We start from the raw sequence: 14,958 nt of genomic DNA on the forward strand, positions 1-14,958 counted from the left end.
TGTCTGTCTCCCTGACCCCCAGCCTCGTGGGTGTGTGTGTGATGGGAGCGTGTGGGGTGGGAGGTCCTGGGCAGGAATGGACCTGATGCTGGCACGGGCCTCCTGCAGAGCCCTCTTGCCAACAGCAGATGCGCAGTGGAGGGTCTGAGTGGTGGGGTTGATACGTGAACCCTGACAGTGGGGTGCGCAGGGGGTGGGAATCAGATGAACCCCAAAGTCTGTTGGGTGGAGAGAAACTCCTGGAAAGGCTTCTCTGGAGGTTCCAGGCAGGGCCCCTGGCTCTGCAGCCTCCCCCATGTGTGTAACTCTCTCCTCCCCTCTCACGCAGGGTGCCCGCATTGTAAGAAGGTCATTCCACACTTTACTGCCACTGCTGATGCCTTCAAAGATGACCGAAAGGTAAGAACCCCCTTCCTCTTCACCTCTCGTCCCACCTCCAGCTTCCCCCTGCCACCAGTGCCCACACCTTCCTCCCTTCTGTTCAGGTGCCCTCCCTCCCCAGACAGGTTCTGCTGAGACCCGGGGATTCCTGGCAACCAGGACATCCTTTTCACAAGGCAGGATAGAGCAGGCTGCATTTATGCTGCAAAATCAACTAAAAAGGGTACACTGAACTGTTACAGCCCTTCCTTGGAGGAGGGGGTGGCAAAGGGGTCATTTTGTTTATTCTTTAGTGTTCAAATCTTTTTACGGTAGGATTTGTAGTCATGCATTACTTGTATAATTAAAAGTACAAATAAAAAAAATCCAACAAAAGTCAACTGGAGGCGGCCAAGGTGGAGGAGAGCACGGCCGTGTGTGCGAGCCTCATCCCACCTAAGTGAAAGGCTCCTGCAGCTGCTGACTGATGAAGCATAAAATTAACAAGCTAGAGCTGCAGATTGGATTAGAGAGCGGGGAGGGGGCCCCGGGCACATTCCCCCAGGCCGCTCCAGCAGCCAGGGCAGACTCCAAGGCTGAGGGGGTGTATGGCAGGGAGAAGACCCCGGAACTCAGACTGGTGCATCGGGGCTGCTGTTAAACTACGTGAGCTGGAAGACTCTCCAGGCCTCGAGTTCCCTTCCTCTAAAGTCAGGGTGCTGGTCTAGATGGTTTCAAAGGCTCTTCCCAGCCTGGGGCTCCATCATAGGAACCTGTCCCCTGAAAGACCCCCAAAATGCGCTCACGCACACCCAAGTCCAAAGTCCGGTGCATCTCTGCCTGCTGCCTTATTTTCCCAGGTGGAATTGTCAGGTGTGGCCAGGGCAGGTGGGATACAGATGATGAGATCACCTTGCATCAGCCCTACGGTGGTGGAGATGGGATGGTGAGAGCTGTACAGGGACAGCGAGTCAGAGGAAGCCAGGGTAGGCCACGGGCACGTATGTGAAGACTTAGACTCCGAGCCCCTTCCCTGAACTTGGGGAGTCCCGTTGTCACCCAGAAGTCCTGCCTGTGCCCTTGAGGCACCCTTCACCATCAGCAGGGAATACAAGGACCAGAAACATTTTTCTCCTCTCCCTGCCACTTGGCCTGCATCGAGAGGGGCACGGCAAGAAGGGACTTCCTGTCTTCCGTCTCCCTCACCGCTCCAGCCGATTCTGCCAGCCGGGGCCTGAGCACAGTGGCTGCCTCCAGTCTGAGAGCTCCAGCACAGCCCAGGCTGCTCGTCCCTGCGGGGCTGGGTGCTGGTTGGTGTGGGGAGGCCTTTACTCCCCGGGGCCAGGACTAGACTGGCAGTCTCTCCATATCAACTCCCATCATTCTTCACCCAGAACACTTGGTGCTCTGGACACGCAGGAGAGTGACAGGTGTGGGGGCTTCCTGCCCCACGAGATGCTCAGGTCTCCGCGCTCCAGGGTCTGTGAAGGGAACACATCAGTCCCAACGAGGCCAGGCTGGCCGTGCCCACGGTAGGCAGCTGAGGGCCATTCCTCCTCTTCCCTGTCCCCTCTGCTGATGCAGAGGGGTCCCATTTCCATGGTGACCCCCTCCTTCTCTGAGATACTGATATGCCTTTGCTTACTTGTCTTAACTTGGGCCAGTAATGTCGCTGACTTTTTCCTGGAATCATTCCCCCTGTTATTCCCTCTGTCCCTCCTTCCAACTTCCTTTATTCCAAGCCAGGCATCACTCTCACTCATTTTCAGGAACACACTTAACTTCTCTGTCCCAGGCAGCCGGCAGGCCTGGGGTTCCTAGAGGCGGCTCTCAGTAATAGCAGGGAAGCCTTCTGTCTCTGGTCTGGGGTACTGGTGCCATGATGGCTGGGTGCTATCCTAGAACTATCATCTCAGAGCCTCTGGGGGATGGTTCCAGGAATGTGTCATTTTTAAGAGCTGGCTCTTCTGCTGGCCACAGGCTGGTGTTTGGGGACCACTGGCCTGTCCAGCCCTCTCCTTCTCCTCAAGCAGATCAAGCCCCAGAGAGGAGCTGCGTCTCTTGCCCAGGGACGCGCAGTGGGTCACTGACAGCCGGAACTGGGTCTCCTGACTCCTTCCTGACACCCCGTGCTGCCACCTCTGAGCCAGAACTGCATTTTTTTTTTTCCACCCAGAAGTTGGTCCCTGTTCCTTCCCCAATCAATGTGCAGTTGGTTGTTCACTTCCATTTTCATAGCCAAAGTCAATATTAGCTCCTGCAGAGATTTATTTTACTGAATCAATAAAGCTGTGTGAGGCAGCCCATATTTTAACTGGGGAGCCTCCCCCTCCCAGGAGGTTACTGGGGACTTTAGCAGTTGACATGCTGCGGGGGAGAAAGGGCTGCACACTGTTAGTGTTGGAACAGAAGCATTCTGGACGTGGCCATGGAGGACAAGGATCTCAGGTGGAAGGCTGGTGGGTGCAGGTGGGGGTCAGGGGATCACCGGGCTGGCAAAGTGGGGCCTCTCTCTCCCTCTACCTCAAGGTGTCCCAGCCTGGGGGTAGGGGCTGAGGGAACAGCAGTGCAGCACAGCTCCCGACCAGGTGCAAGGTCGTCCCAGGAATGGGCTCTGGGGCAGCAGGAGCCCCTCTGTGATTGGCTGACGAGGCTCTGGCCGTGTTGCGTGTGCTGTGTGTGGTCCCCCGAGTTCCATCAGAAGGGAAAGCTCCCTGAAGACAGGGACCTCGTTTGTCCTTGAATCCCCCACAGTCTTGACGCCTGAAACCTCTGTAAACGTTGGCTAGATGAAGGAACCAGATGATGTATTTGATGTTTCCTGTGAGCTCCTCTTCTGCTAGTACTTTTAAAGCCTTACGTTGTGTTGTCCTCACAGTCGTTTAGTCAGCTAGGTATTATTACTCATTTTACAGATGAGGAGGTTGACTCTCAGAGATGTTAAATGATTAGCCCAAAGTTACCCAGCTGGAAAGGGGCAGCATCAGAACTGAAAGAATAGGCATCGTCAGAGGTCTCCCAGATGTGGACTCAGGGCCTGGGACTCTTACGCAGGGGATTTTGGGGGAGGTGGTCTTAGGAAGCAGTTGAGGGGATGGAGGAAGGGAAGCCAGAGCAGGTGTGTTAATGAGCAAATTACTGCATGGGTAACTAGGCTCAGTCCCTGGAGACCTCAGCAGGGACAGAACCATCCCCCTCAGAGGCGAGGAAGCCAGGGGACATGTCTACAAGCCCCGTCCATTGTGGGCCTTACTTCTAGCTCCCTGCAGCCAAGAGTTGCAGGTGCCAGTGGCAAGTCAAGTGCTGGGCGAAGGGGACATTGCAGGGCACGACAGCCACCTACCATGGAACGAATCTAGAAGTCAGTGTACGTTTGGTGCCGTAGGTGAGTCACTGCAGATCTTGAGTGGGTATAAGGGGGGGCAGGCGCTTGGACAGGTGAAATTGGGATAGATGCGAAGAGGTTTATTTGCTGCCTTCTTTCCAAAGAGTCTCAGTCACTTCCTGGAGAGGGCCTGGGCTTGTCTCCCCTCTTCCTACAGAGACTGAGAGCAAAGGAGCCTTTGCAGCCAGAAGTAGCATTTTGTGTATGTGGCTGGCAGCTGTTCGAGGGGATTCAGAATGAGGACCCATTTTTATTTTAGTCGATTTGTAAAACTGTACACGACATTTCCCACTGCTTCCCACATTTCCCCATTTTAATGTATACAAATTAAATTCATAATTTAAACTGGATGCAGGGAGAGCAGCGGCCCGGAGCAGCGCTCATCAGACGCTTTCACAGCCTAGCAGGGAAGTGACAGCCCCTAGCCGAGGGCTGGACACAGAGGCTGCCCCATGTGCATGGTCCCCCCCTGGGCCGGCTGCTCAGCACCTGCCCCGAGAAACGGAACCCTGAGGACGGCCAGAGGAGGCTCTGCCTCACGTTTCTGAATAATTCAGGAAGGTCTTTGGAGGGCAAGCTGGGGTTCTCAGAAGCCTGCAGGGGCGCAGGCAAACGGCAAGTTGACCCTGCCTGAAGGAGACAGCCGCCCTTCTTTTCCAGCCACACGTTGCCTATGGGAAGGCAGGGCAAGGGCCCTCAGATTTGGCTTTTAAAGAGAAGCTGGAGAGCCAAGCTTTACATCAAATCTTCTGGCTGTTTTTCTAGGTTGGCAGCTAATTCAGATTTATGTTTTTAAAATATTCTGCGTGGGCCAAATAGAACAGGACTGAGAGCCAGATAGGGACTGCGTGCAGAGTTTGCAGACTCTGCTCTAAGAAGTCTCATCATGTAGAACGTAACGTAGCCGAAGAGGTAGAAGGGGGGCATGAGGGCAGGTGAGGGAGGATGAGTGACTGGTAACCAGAGTGCAGGCCACAGCTCACTCTTCACTGCCTGTCAGCGCTGCTGCCTGCGGAACGGTAGCCCCGCTCACCTGGGCACAGGTAAGAGGCCGGTAAGCGTTGACTGTTGGCGGCCTGCAGGGCTCTCCTACCTGGAAAGGGGGCCTCCATCCAAATGGAAATAACCAGCAGCCAGAAAACTCTGTGAGACACGGCTGTTCAGTAGTTTTAAACCTCCAGCGTGGTAGTAGTTCTGCCAGGGCTCCTGCGTGGGTTCCAGCCCTCGGAGGCACTGCGCCCATTCCTCTCCCAGGCCGGTCCCAGCATGGGCTGGTCCTAGCTGGGTGCTCTCTCCTCGGGCCTTCACGCAGCTGGCTGCCTCCTCATCACTGAGGTCTCAGGTCAAATGTTATCTCCTTGGAAAGGCCTCCTTGGCCTTCGTGGCGAAAGCAACCCCTCTAGCCGTGGTCTTATCCAAGCACCCTCTTTTGATTTCTTCAGAGTGTCCCTTGGACTTTGCAGTGATCTCACTTGTGATGTGTCTGTTAACTGCCTGCCTGCAGTAAGAATGTCAGTCGCTTGATGATGGACTTTGTCAAGGTCACCACTGTCCTCGTAGCATCTAGAACCGGCTTGGCCCATAGCAGGACTTCCATCAATGCCTCCTCTCCTCAGAAGCTGCCGGCCCCTCTTCTGTAATGCTTGTGGATTGCTGTTGCCTTTAATTGACCCTCTCCCCTCCTTCCCTGCTCTGTGACCCTCAACAGGAGAAAAGTTTCCCATGTCTGCTTTTTACCCTCTTATTGGGAAAGAACAATAAATAAGGAAAAACTACCCTGCATGTGGAATTTGTTCAGTGGGCAAGAATAGGCCAACGGCCAGTTAACCTCCTTCTGACCAAAAACTGTTTGCTTTACTCATGCTGAACTCTGTCCCGGTTTCTGGAATGTGCTCCCCTGGCTGGAACCGGCTTCTCCTCCGCCATCAGGCCTTGGCCCACGTGGCAAACTTTGCAGAGCGCCTCTGTGCCACTCCCTGGGCCGTCTTGGCACCCTGGACCACCTCCACACACCTCCTGTCATGCCTTGGATTCACCTCTTTATCCAACTCCCTGACCAGATGCTGAGCTCCTACTGGGGACAGAGCTTGTGTCCGGGGCCAGTAGGAGTCATTCTAACAGCAGCTAACGTGTACTGACCATTCACCATGTGCCAGGTCGTGTGCCCTTTCACCTCACCTGACTTCTCTCGCTCAGTCTTCATAATGTCCTGACAGTCTAGGTACTGTTATCTCCATTTTACAGACGAGACGTTGAGGCCCCAAGAGGCTGGTAATTCTCCTTAAGTCTTAATATGGGAAACTTGACTTCAAAGCTCTTATTCTTAACCTTGGTACTACCCTGCCTCCCCCAGAAGATGTTCAGGAAATATGAGTTGATGAACGAATGAGTCCCACAGCGCCTCACAGAAAGCATCACAAAACTTGTGGTATTTACAGATGCTTTCAAGTCATAATTTCCTTTACAGTCATTACACTCTTGATTTTAAAGGGTGGTCTGAGGGCATTCCAAGCTAAGTCCCCTAACCTCACCTGTCTGCCTGGGGGGTTGAAAACAGGCAGTCTCGGTCTCGGTGGAGCTCTGGAATGGGGCTGCTTTGCTTCAGCGTATCCCTGCTTTTGGGGAGGAGATCCAAAAGCAGATGATGTGGGTCTCAAGTACAGCCTGGTCCAGGCCTCAGCTCTCAGACTGGAGACCCCTGTGCTGACCCTCCCTGTCTTCGGCCCCACAGATTGCCTGTGCCGCTGTTGACTGCATCAAAGAGAAGAACCAGGACCTGTGTCAGCAGGAGGCCATCAAGGCCTACCCCACTTTCCACTACTACCACTACGGGAAGTTTGCAGAAAAGTACGACACCAATCCGACGGTGAGTTGCAGGGAGGCACCTGCCCCAAGCTCTGTCTGCTGACGGGCAGGGAAACAGCCGCTGAGGAGGCTTCCCGGACAGCACAGAGGTCAGCTGCAGTGCTCAGAGCTGAGAAGGCAAGGCTCTGGCCGGGCTGGAAGAAAATCTCAAGGGGTTTTCACACAAGTCCTGGCCCCAGAACCGAGGGGTGCGGGGGTGTGGTGCGGATTCCAGGGTGCAGGACAGTTTCCTCACCCACTTTTTAGGGCTTCTCTGTAGCCAAGCAGACCCTCCCCACATGGCCAGCCATCGCCACCCCCGCATCGGCTCCCCCCTGCCCCCACCTCCGCCCGCTCCCCCGCGGCCCTGCTCCCCCACCCCCCTGCTCCCCCACCCCCCCGGCCTCCTCTCTGTGTCCCGAGGAGTGAGCACGCGGTGGCGGTCAGGGAAGGGGAGTAAGGAGGCGGGGGGCACACATCCGCATCAGGTTAAAGTTCCTTTTTTTTCTCTTTCCCTCCGCTACAGGAGTTGGGATTTACTAGTTTTATTCGAACACTCCGGGAGGGAGACCATGAGAGACTAGGAAAGAAGAAGGAGGAGCTGTAATTTCTGCCTCAGAGAAAGCTTTTCCATTACACTGTGAAGGATACCTGTTTTGTTGTTGTTTCTGAATTTCCACGTGTTCTGAAGATGAAGTTTTTTATAGCCGCTTACGGCCGTTTTGTACAATTTTGAAATAAAATTAAACCAGTTGTTTGGTGGTGTGGGTTATTTCCAGGGAGCCTGTTCTAACAGATAGATACCCGTGTTCTCCCTCCTTCCACGTCCTCTCCTGGGAGGTGGAGAGCCCCACGCCAGCCCAGAAGGGACTGGGGGGCAGGGGGACGAGGAGGGAGGCATGGGATACGGGCCCCTGTCAGCCACTGGAGAGCAGGACAGCGGAATCAGACCACAAAATATCCTGTTGGAAAATGACTGATTTTGAGGGGAAACACGTTAAGATGATCAGGGAAGATGGGATTGTGACGCTGACGGGAACCAAGCATTAGCTTTTTCTGGGTCATTGCGGTTTCAGTTTTGGCGTTTTCCTGGAATGCATTTACATATTTCTCTTTCTCCGGCTATTTCTGTCTTCTCTTGCTCTCTCCATTCCCTCCCAGCTCTCCCTTTAAAGAAAAGTAAGTCTCCACTCAGGGATGAGTGCAGCTGTCCAGCCCAGGCTGGAAGGGGCATCTCAGGTGGACTGGGGGAGGGGCCTCTGTGCAGCTGCTTGCTCGGCACACGGGCTGGAAGGGACGGTGTGTGGGACGTGGTGGCCTCCTCTCCGTGTGCAGATGCCGGTCTGTAACCCAGCTCCCCTCGCCCTGCCGCAGGAACCTCCACATCTTCGCACTGCATTCTCATGGATGGGCGCCACCCAGGTCCCACTCTGTCTCTGTCACGTCTCTCTCCTGACTCTTTCCCACTAGGTCTGCTTTCTGCATCCCTGCATGACTAACACCGGGCCTGTGCCCAGTGATGCTGCCAAAGCCGTGGTCCTCCTCCATGGGGAGAAGAAGGGAGTAGAACAGCTTCACTCCCCTGTCTTGACTTCGTGGTAAGCGGCAGTCCTAGCCTTGGGCTCCTCGGGGAAGTTCAGAGGTGGCATTGCCAGAGCTGCAACACTGGGCAGCACACTTTGGTGGCCTTACAGGGGAGTTGGCCTGTGGGCACAGCCCTATTTCCTGGGCCGGCCCGTCCCTTGCAGCCCCTGCCTTCTTTCTGATGTGTCCCCCAGGGCGGGGCTGAGAGCCGCAGAGCTCCCCATGGCGCCCTTGACAAAGTGCCACTGCGCACATCTCCGTTAAGTGAGGTCAAAGGTCTTGAAAGCCCGTGTCCCAGCTTCTCTAAGGTCAGCCTTCTCTTTTCCCTAAGCACCCACTTTTTTAAGTGGCCCCCTGGTTCCCCCCAGGTGCATGGGTATGAAAGGAGCACACGTTTAGATGTCACGTTTACTGAGCTCAGCTGGTGCAGTCCTGACGCTGATTATCATGTACCCTCTCCTGCAAGGGGCTCATGAGGGAGTGTGTGTGCACATGGGCACACTTAATGGACACCTGGAGTATTTGTGGAGGAACATATTTATTTGTGCCTCCAAAAACGTTGCTGTTTTTTAACTGCATCTTTAATACCTGACAAAATCCACTTCCTGGCAGAGGACCATGGGCGCTCACATTCAAGGCACAGGGCTTTCTTTCCATCTGTTCCATAGCCTGGGTTGGCTTCTGTGTGAGGACTTGAAAGCATCAGGAAATGGCATCCTTTCACTGTTTATATGCAGGCTTTGTTAATTATGGGGCCTTTGTCAGAAGGTCTAGTGTTTACCATGACTTTGGGCATGACCTGAGCAAGTTCTTCCCAGCTCTGGGCAGCTGCCTCTGTGCAGACAGAGCTCCCCTCCTCCACTCCCCCCGACCCCCACCCCTCAACCCTGTGCCCCAATTCTGGAGCTCTGCAGATTGGTTAGATCATGGCCCTTGGTTAGTTCCATTCCCAGTGGCCTCGCTTGGTTCATTTGGGGTTCACTGATCTTCAGTGCAGACCCCGCCCTAGCCCTCACTCGAGGACCTGCCATTATCCCCTCGGTTCCCCTAGATCTTACCTCTGCAGGCTGATTTCTCTGCAAGAGGCAAGTGTAGAGTTGGGAAAGAACTGATTCCCAGTCTTCGTTCTGGTGGCTTTGGCATAACCTCAGTTTCCCCGCTTTGGGTCGTTGCTTCTGTTTCCATTCGCCATGGGTCTGCCTTACTCTGCGTCCCGCATACCTCTCGCCCACCAGTGATTCCCCATCACCACTAACCCTCCCAGAGCTGGCCCCCAACCCTTCTCCTCTTCCCCACATGGTGCCCTCCCTTTCTAGAGATGTTTGGTTCCAGAAACTGTTCTGTGCCAGGCACAGAAAGGTGATGCTCTGGGTTCCAGAACTGATTTGCTCCACCAGTATAAAAAGATGTGGAATCTCATCTGGAAAGCACTGGGCCCTCTTATGTATCAGAGGCGAAGCTTGTGGCTCACGTGACTTGCCCAAATCACATAGAATGGAGGAGGGGCCAGTCCTGTTCCCAGTTAGAGTGACTGGGCATTGCTGGTCACACTGAGCTCCCTGCCGGTATGCTCTTACTGTTTACCATTATTTTATTATGTTAAGCCTGGAAAGATGAAACTGATATCCTTGAGCTACATGTGAAAATCAAATTATTGTTACGAGCCCACCAAATATACGCCTCCCCCCAAATCCTTTATTTTAGGCCTAGAATATCCAACACAGTGGCCATTAGCCACATGTGGCTATTAAGTATTTGAAATGTAGCTGCTGGAACTGAGGAGTGTGTGTGTGTGTGTGTGTGTGTGTGTGTGTGTGTGTGTGCCTTTTTGTGTTGTAAAATACACATAAAATTTACCATTTTCAAGTGTATACAGTTCAGTGGCACTAAGTACATTCATATTATTATACAACCATCATTAATATCCACCTCCAGGACTTTCTCAGCATCCCAAATTGAAACTCTGTATGCATTAAACAACAACTCCCCATACCCGCCTCCTCCCTGCCTCTGGTAACCACCATTCTACTTTCTGTCTCTATAAATTTGCCTATTCTAGGTACTTCATATAAGTGAAAGCATGTATTTACCCTTTTGTGTCTGGTTTATTTCACTTAGCATGATGAACAAGGTTCATCATGTTATAGCATGTGTCAGAATTTCCTTCCTTTTAAGACAATAATATTCCATTGTTCGGATACACCCACATTTTGTTTATCCTTTCATCCGTCAATGGACATTTGGGCTGTTTGTGCCTTTTGGCTATTGTGAATAATGCAGCTGTGAACAAAATTGTGCAAATCATCTGTTCGAGTCCCTGCTTTCAATTCTTTTGAAAGTGGAATTGCTGGATCATATGATAATTCTATGTCTAGTTTTTTTAAGAATCATAATACTATTTTCAGTAGTGGCTGCACCATTTTACATTCCTACCAGTAATGCACGTGGGTTCTGATTTCTCTACATCCTTCCCAAAAGTTGTTTTCTGGGTTTGTGTGTGTGTGTGTGTGTGTGTGTGTTTTAATAATAGCCATCCTAATGGATGTGAAGTGGTATCTCATTGTGGTTTTGATTTGCATTTCCTTAATGATTAATGATGTTGAGCATATGTTCATGTGCTTTTTAGCCATATGTATATCTCCTTTGGAGAAATGTGTATTCAAGTTCCTTGTCCATTTTTGAAATGGGTTGTCCGTGTGGTTCTTTTGTTGTTGTTATTGGTCCCATGTAGGAGTTCTTTATGCGTTCTGGATATCAGTCCCTTATCAGATATATGATATGCAAATATTTCCTTCCGTTCTGTGGGTTGTCTTTTCACTTCCTTGATAGTGTCTTTTGATGCACAAAAGTTTTTAATTTTGATGAACTCTGATATTTCTATTTTTTTCTTTTGTCTCCTGTACTTTGAGTGTGATTTCTAACAAATCATTGCTAAATCCAATGTTGGAAGTTTTTCTCCTATGTTTTCTTCTAAGAGTTTTATAGTTTTAGGTCTTACATTTAGGGCTATGATCCAGTTTGAGTTAAGTATAAGGTAAGGGTTCAGCTTCATTGTTTTGCATGTAGATATCCAGTTTCCCCAACACCAATTGTAGAAAAGACTGTCTTTTCTTCATTGAACAGTCTTGGCACGCTAGTCAAAAATCATCAAGCTCTAGTTGCCAAAGATTTTCTTCTGTTTTTTTCCTAAAGTTTTACATTTAAATATATGATCCATTTTTTTTTTGTTTTTTGTTTTTTGTGGGGGAGCACAGGCTCCAGACGTGCAGGTGCAGCAGCCACGGCTCACGGGTCCAGCCGCTCCGTGGCACGCGGGATCCTCCCAAACCGGGGCACGAACCCAAGTCCCCTGCATAGGCAGGCGGACTCCCAACCACTGCGCCACCAGGGAAGCCCTATGATCCATTTTGAATTAATTGTTTTATAAGATATGAGACTCAAGTCAGGGTTCATATTTTGACCTGTCAATGTCCAATAGCTCCAGACCATTTGTTGAAGACTGTCTTTCCTCCACTGCATTGCTTTTACATTTTTGTCAAAAATCAGTTGGCTGTACTTACAGAGGTCTATTTTGGGATTCTCTGTTCTATTCCATTGATCTATATCTATCCCTCCACCAACACCATACAATCTTAATTACTTGTATCTATATAGTAAGCCTTGAAATCAAGTAGACTGATTTCTCCCACTACCTTTCTTTTTCAGAATTGTTTTAGCTATTGGAGTTCCTTTGCCTTTCCATATAAATTTTAGAATAATCTTATCTATACATGAATTTTTCCTGGGATTTTAATATCCTTTCAAATGATTCAGAAAAAAATATATATATGTGCAAACACACACATAGATAAGGCTATTTACATTTACAAAATGTAAATAACTGGTGAATCTAGGTAAAGGGCATATGTGGCTTTTTACATGTGAAATTACATCAAAATAAAAAGTGCTTCTCCCCAAACCCCCACACCCCCCAAAAAATTACACATGCCCTAAAAAGAGCATGCCCTAAATATATAAACTAAGTGACCCAATTTAGCAAAGTGGGCCTGACTTTTAACTCTCTCTAGGCAGCCCTGCTTCCTGTCTGGCCAGGACCCAGAGTTCCTCTGTGCCCACACAGAGGGGTGCAGAAATGGGCTGATAATCTAGGTAATGTGCTTACCAGAAGCTGTCACCTCAGTGAGATCACAGGCTGACCTCGGGGGTCCACAGCACCAGTGGGAATGAGGTGGTGCCCCAGCCAGGTCTAGAGAAGGAAGGAAGTGCATGAGCTCAGGCTTTAGGAACAGACAGCAACAGAATACCCCAGAAGCAGGAGGACCCTGTGACCCTCAGCAGCCACCACGCCAGGTGCAGCCTTGACCAGCAGGGGGCGCTAGGATCTGCAGGGCCTGGTGTGAATCTAGGTCCCTCTCTCTGTCAGTTTCACTTTGTCCACACCTCGTGGAGAAGAGGGGCTTTGAAAGACTGGACCTTTACCTAGGGAGCCATCCTAGAGTTACCTAAAGAGAACTTTCAGTTTATTGGATCAGACTGAGGTAACCACTTCTACTAAATCAATTAATAGGAAAATACACACACACTCACACACACACACACACACTTTTCTCTGTATAAATAGGCAGAGTGTAAATATACATCTTCTACATTCCTGATAAAATGTGATGGCCAGTCCTGAACATAAGAGTCCAGGTGAGACCTGGCCAGCACAAGGGGGAGAGGACCATGAATCACTCATTCCAGATCTTATAGGCTATATCTCCATTAATGTAGTCTAAGATTACAGGCTCACTGTCAGCAAAAACCATCAAAACTTTTTCATACTGCTCACAGAAAAGACCAATCCTTGATAATTAATTTTCATTGAATATTTTTCTTTACTTATTTTCAAGGTAATATATGTTATAAGAAACTTTGAAAAATGCAGAAAAGCATGCAGAAGAAAATTTAAATCATTCATAGCCCTGCTACTCATCAATTACTATTGATTAGCGTATCATCTTCCAATTTTTAAAAATCACACACAAATAAAATCTCTTAGTATTTTATAACTTAAAAAATTTACAAAATGTTTAAACACTCTCCCGTATCATTTCCTGTCATTATTCTTTCTCCACATAATTTTTAAGACCATACAGCAGAGTTTCTCAACACTATTTCTGGGCACTATTGACATTTTGGAACAGATAATTCTTTGTTGTGGGGAACTTTTCTACACACTATAGAATTTTTAGCAGTATCTCTGGTCTCTACCTGCTAAATGCCAGCAGCATCTCCCCTTCCCCACAGGTTGTGACAACCAAAAATATCTCCAGACTTTGCCAAATGTCCCATGGGAGCAAAATTATCCCTAGCTGAGAGTCACTGCTTTATAGTACTTTATCCTATGTAAATACTATCCTTTACTTATAAATTCATACCATTAGATATATATGTTATATATAGTTATTCTCTATCATAAATAATGCTGGGATGGCCAGCTCTGGTTTTGTTATTTTATGCATCTTACACATTTTCAAAAGTGGCTTTCTGGGTCAAAGAATATACTTGTTTTTAAGGCCTGTTTTTTTAAGGCCAGTGATATATATTGTCAATTTTCCTTCATCAGTGTACCTATTTATACTCTTACCAAGAGTTTATGAAGTAACCTGTTTTCTTAACCCTTGCTAGCTCTGGGATGTATATTTTTGTAAAGATCTTGGCACATTTTATTTTTGATATACAGTTGACCCTTTGACAACATCGATTTGAACTTTGCACGTCCACCTATATCTGGATTTTTTTCAGTAGTAAATACTATAATACTACACAATTGATCCACGGTTCCTTGAATCCATGGCTACAGAACCATGGATACAGAGGACTGGAGGATGTGGGGGGCCAATTCTACGTTACACGCTATTTTCGACCACGCAAAAGATCGGTGCCCCTAACCCCCAAGTAATTATAAAACACAGTTATTCTAGTTACCTTTTATCTTGAAAATTCTTTGTTTTAGCCTGCCAGGATGTTTTAGATTGGGTTTCTGTCTCTGACAAGTTTTCTGTCTTTAACTTCATGTCCCTTGCAAATTTGATGAGAATTAAAACATTGCAAAAGATAGAGTGTAAGCTAGACTCCTGTATTAGGCCAATAGAAATTTCCTGTCAGTCTACTAGTTCAGCTTCCCTAGGCACAGTCATTCCACAAGTTCCTCCCTTGTCCCAGCATCTAACTCCTATTTTCCAACCTTTCCTAAAAGATACAGTGGAAGATATCGTCAGATGTTTTGTTGAGATCTGGATATACTGTGTCTACCACATTCCTCTGATGAACCAATCTAATAACCCTGTGAAAAAATAAGAATCCTTTACCTGTGCACAGCCCCTTACAGTTGGGAATCATTTCTAGGGCCCTTTCGTACAACGCTCGCACAACTCCATGATGTTGCAATGAGGAGGCCAAGGCTCCGGGAGTTTAGGTAACTCATAGAAGTTGACAGAGGCGGTAAGTAGCGGAGCTCAGAGGCAGTGCAGGTTTCCTTCCTTACTTCCATGACCAACAAAACTTCCTGTGGGTGATGCTTGCTTCTAGTAATTATTGCTTCCTTTCCAGGCCCCACTAGTCAGTACTGAGCTACCCAGCATAATGCTAGCTCGGGAAGTCTTCCCTTTCCTGCCTATGACTTAGCCGCGTCTCACATTCTTTCAGGACCCCTGAGGGGAGATTTGTCTGGGTCAAAAAAATCTGAAATTATTGAGAGCATGCAAGTGCTTTTCTTCAAACTGTTAACCAGTGTTGATTTT

At 49.2% G+C, this 14,958-nt stretch overlaps 1 protein-coding gene across 1 annotated transcript in view; it reads left to right on the forward strand.

The window, feature by feature from the left end:
- The window catches only part of PDIA5 (protein disulfide isomerase family A member 5), a 92,190-nt gene extending 84,853 nt beyond the window's left edge, over nucleotides 1-7,337 (forward strand). The window contains exons 15-17 of the mRNA XM_082839860.1: nucleotides 329-399; nucleotides 6,477-6,611; nucleotides 7,116-7,337. Of these exons, the coding sequence (XP_082695986.1) occupies nucleotides 329-399; nucleotides 6,477-6,611; nucleotides 7,116-7,196 (287 nt within the window). The 3' untranslated portion in view covers nucleotides 7,197-7,337. The remainder of the gene's footprint in view (nucleotides 1-328; nucleotides 400-6,476; nucleotides 6,612-7,115) is intronic.
- Nucleotides 7,338-14,958: the final 7,621 nt, after the last annotated feature.

This window comes from Leucopleurus acutus (assembly GCF_964270905.1).
Source record: "Leucopleurus acutus genome assembly, chromosome: 5".
Taxonomy (NCBI): domain Eukaryota; kingdom Metazoa; phylum Chordata; class Mammalia; order Artiodactyla; family Delphinidae; genus Leucopleurus; species Leucopleurus acutus.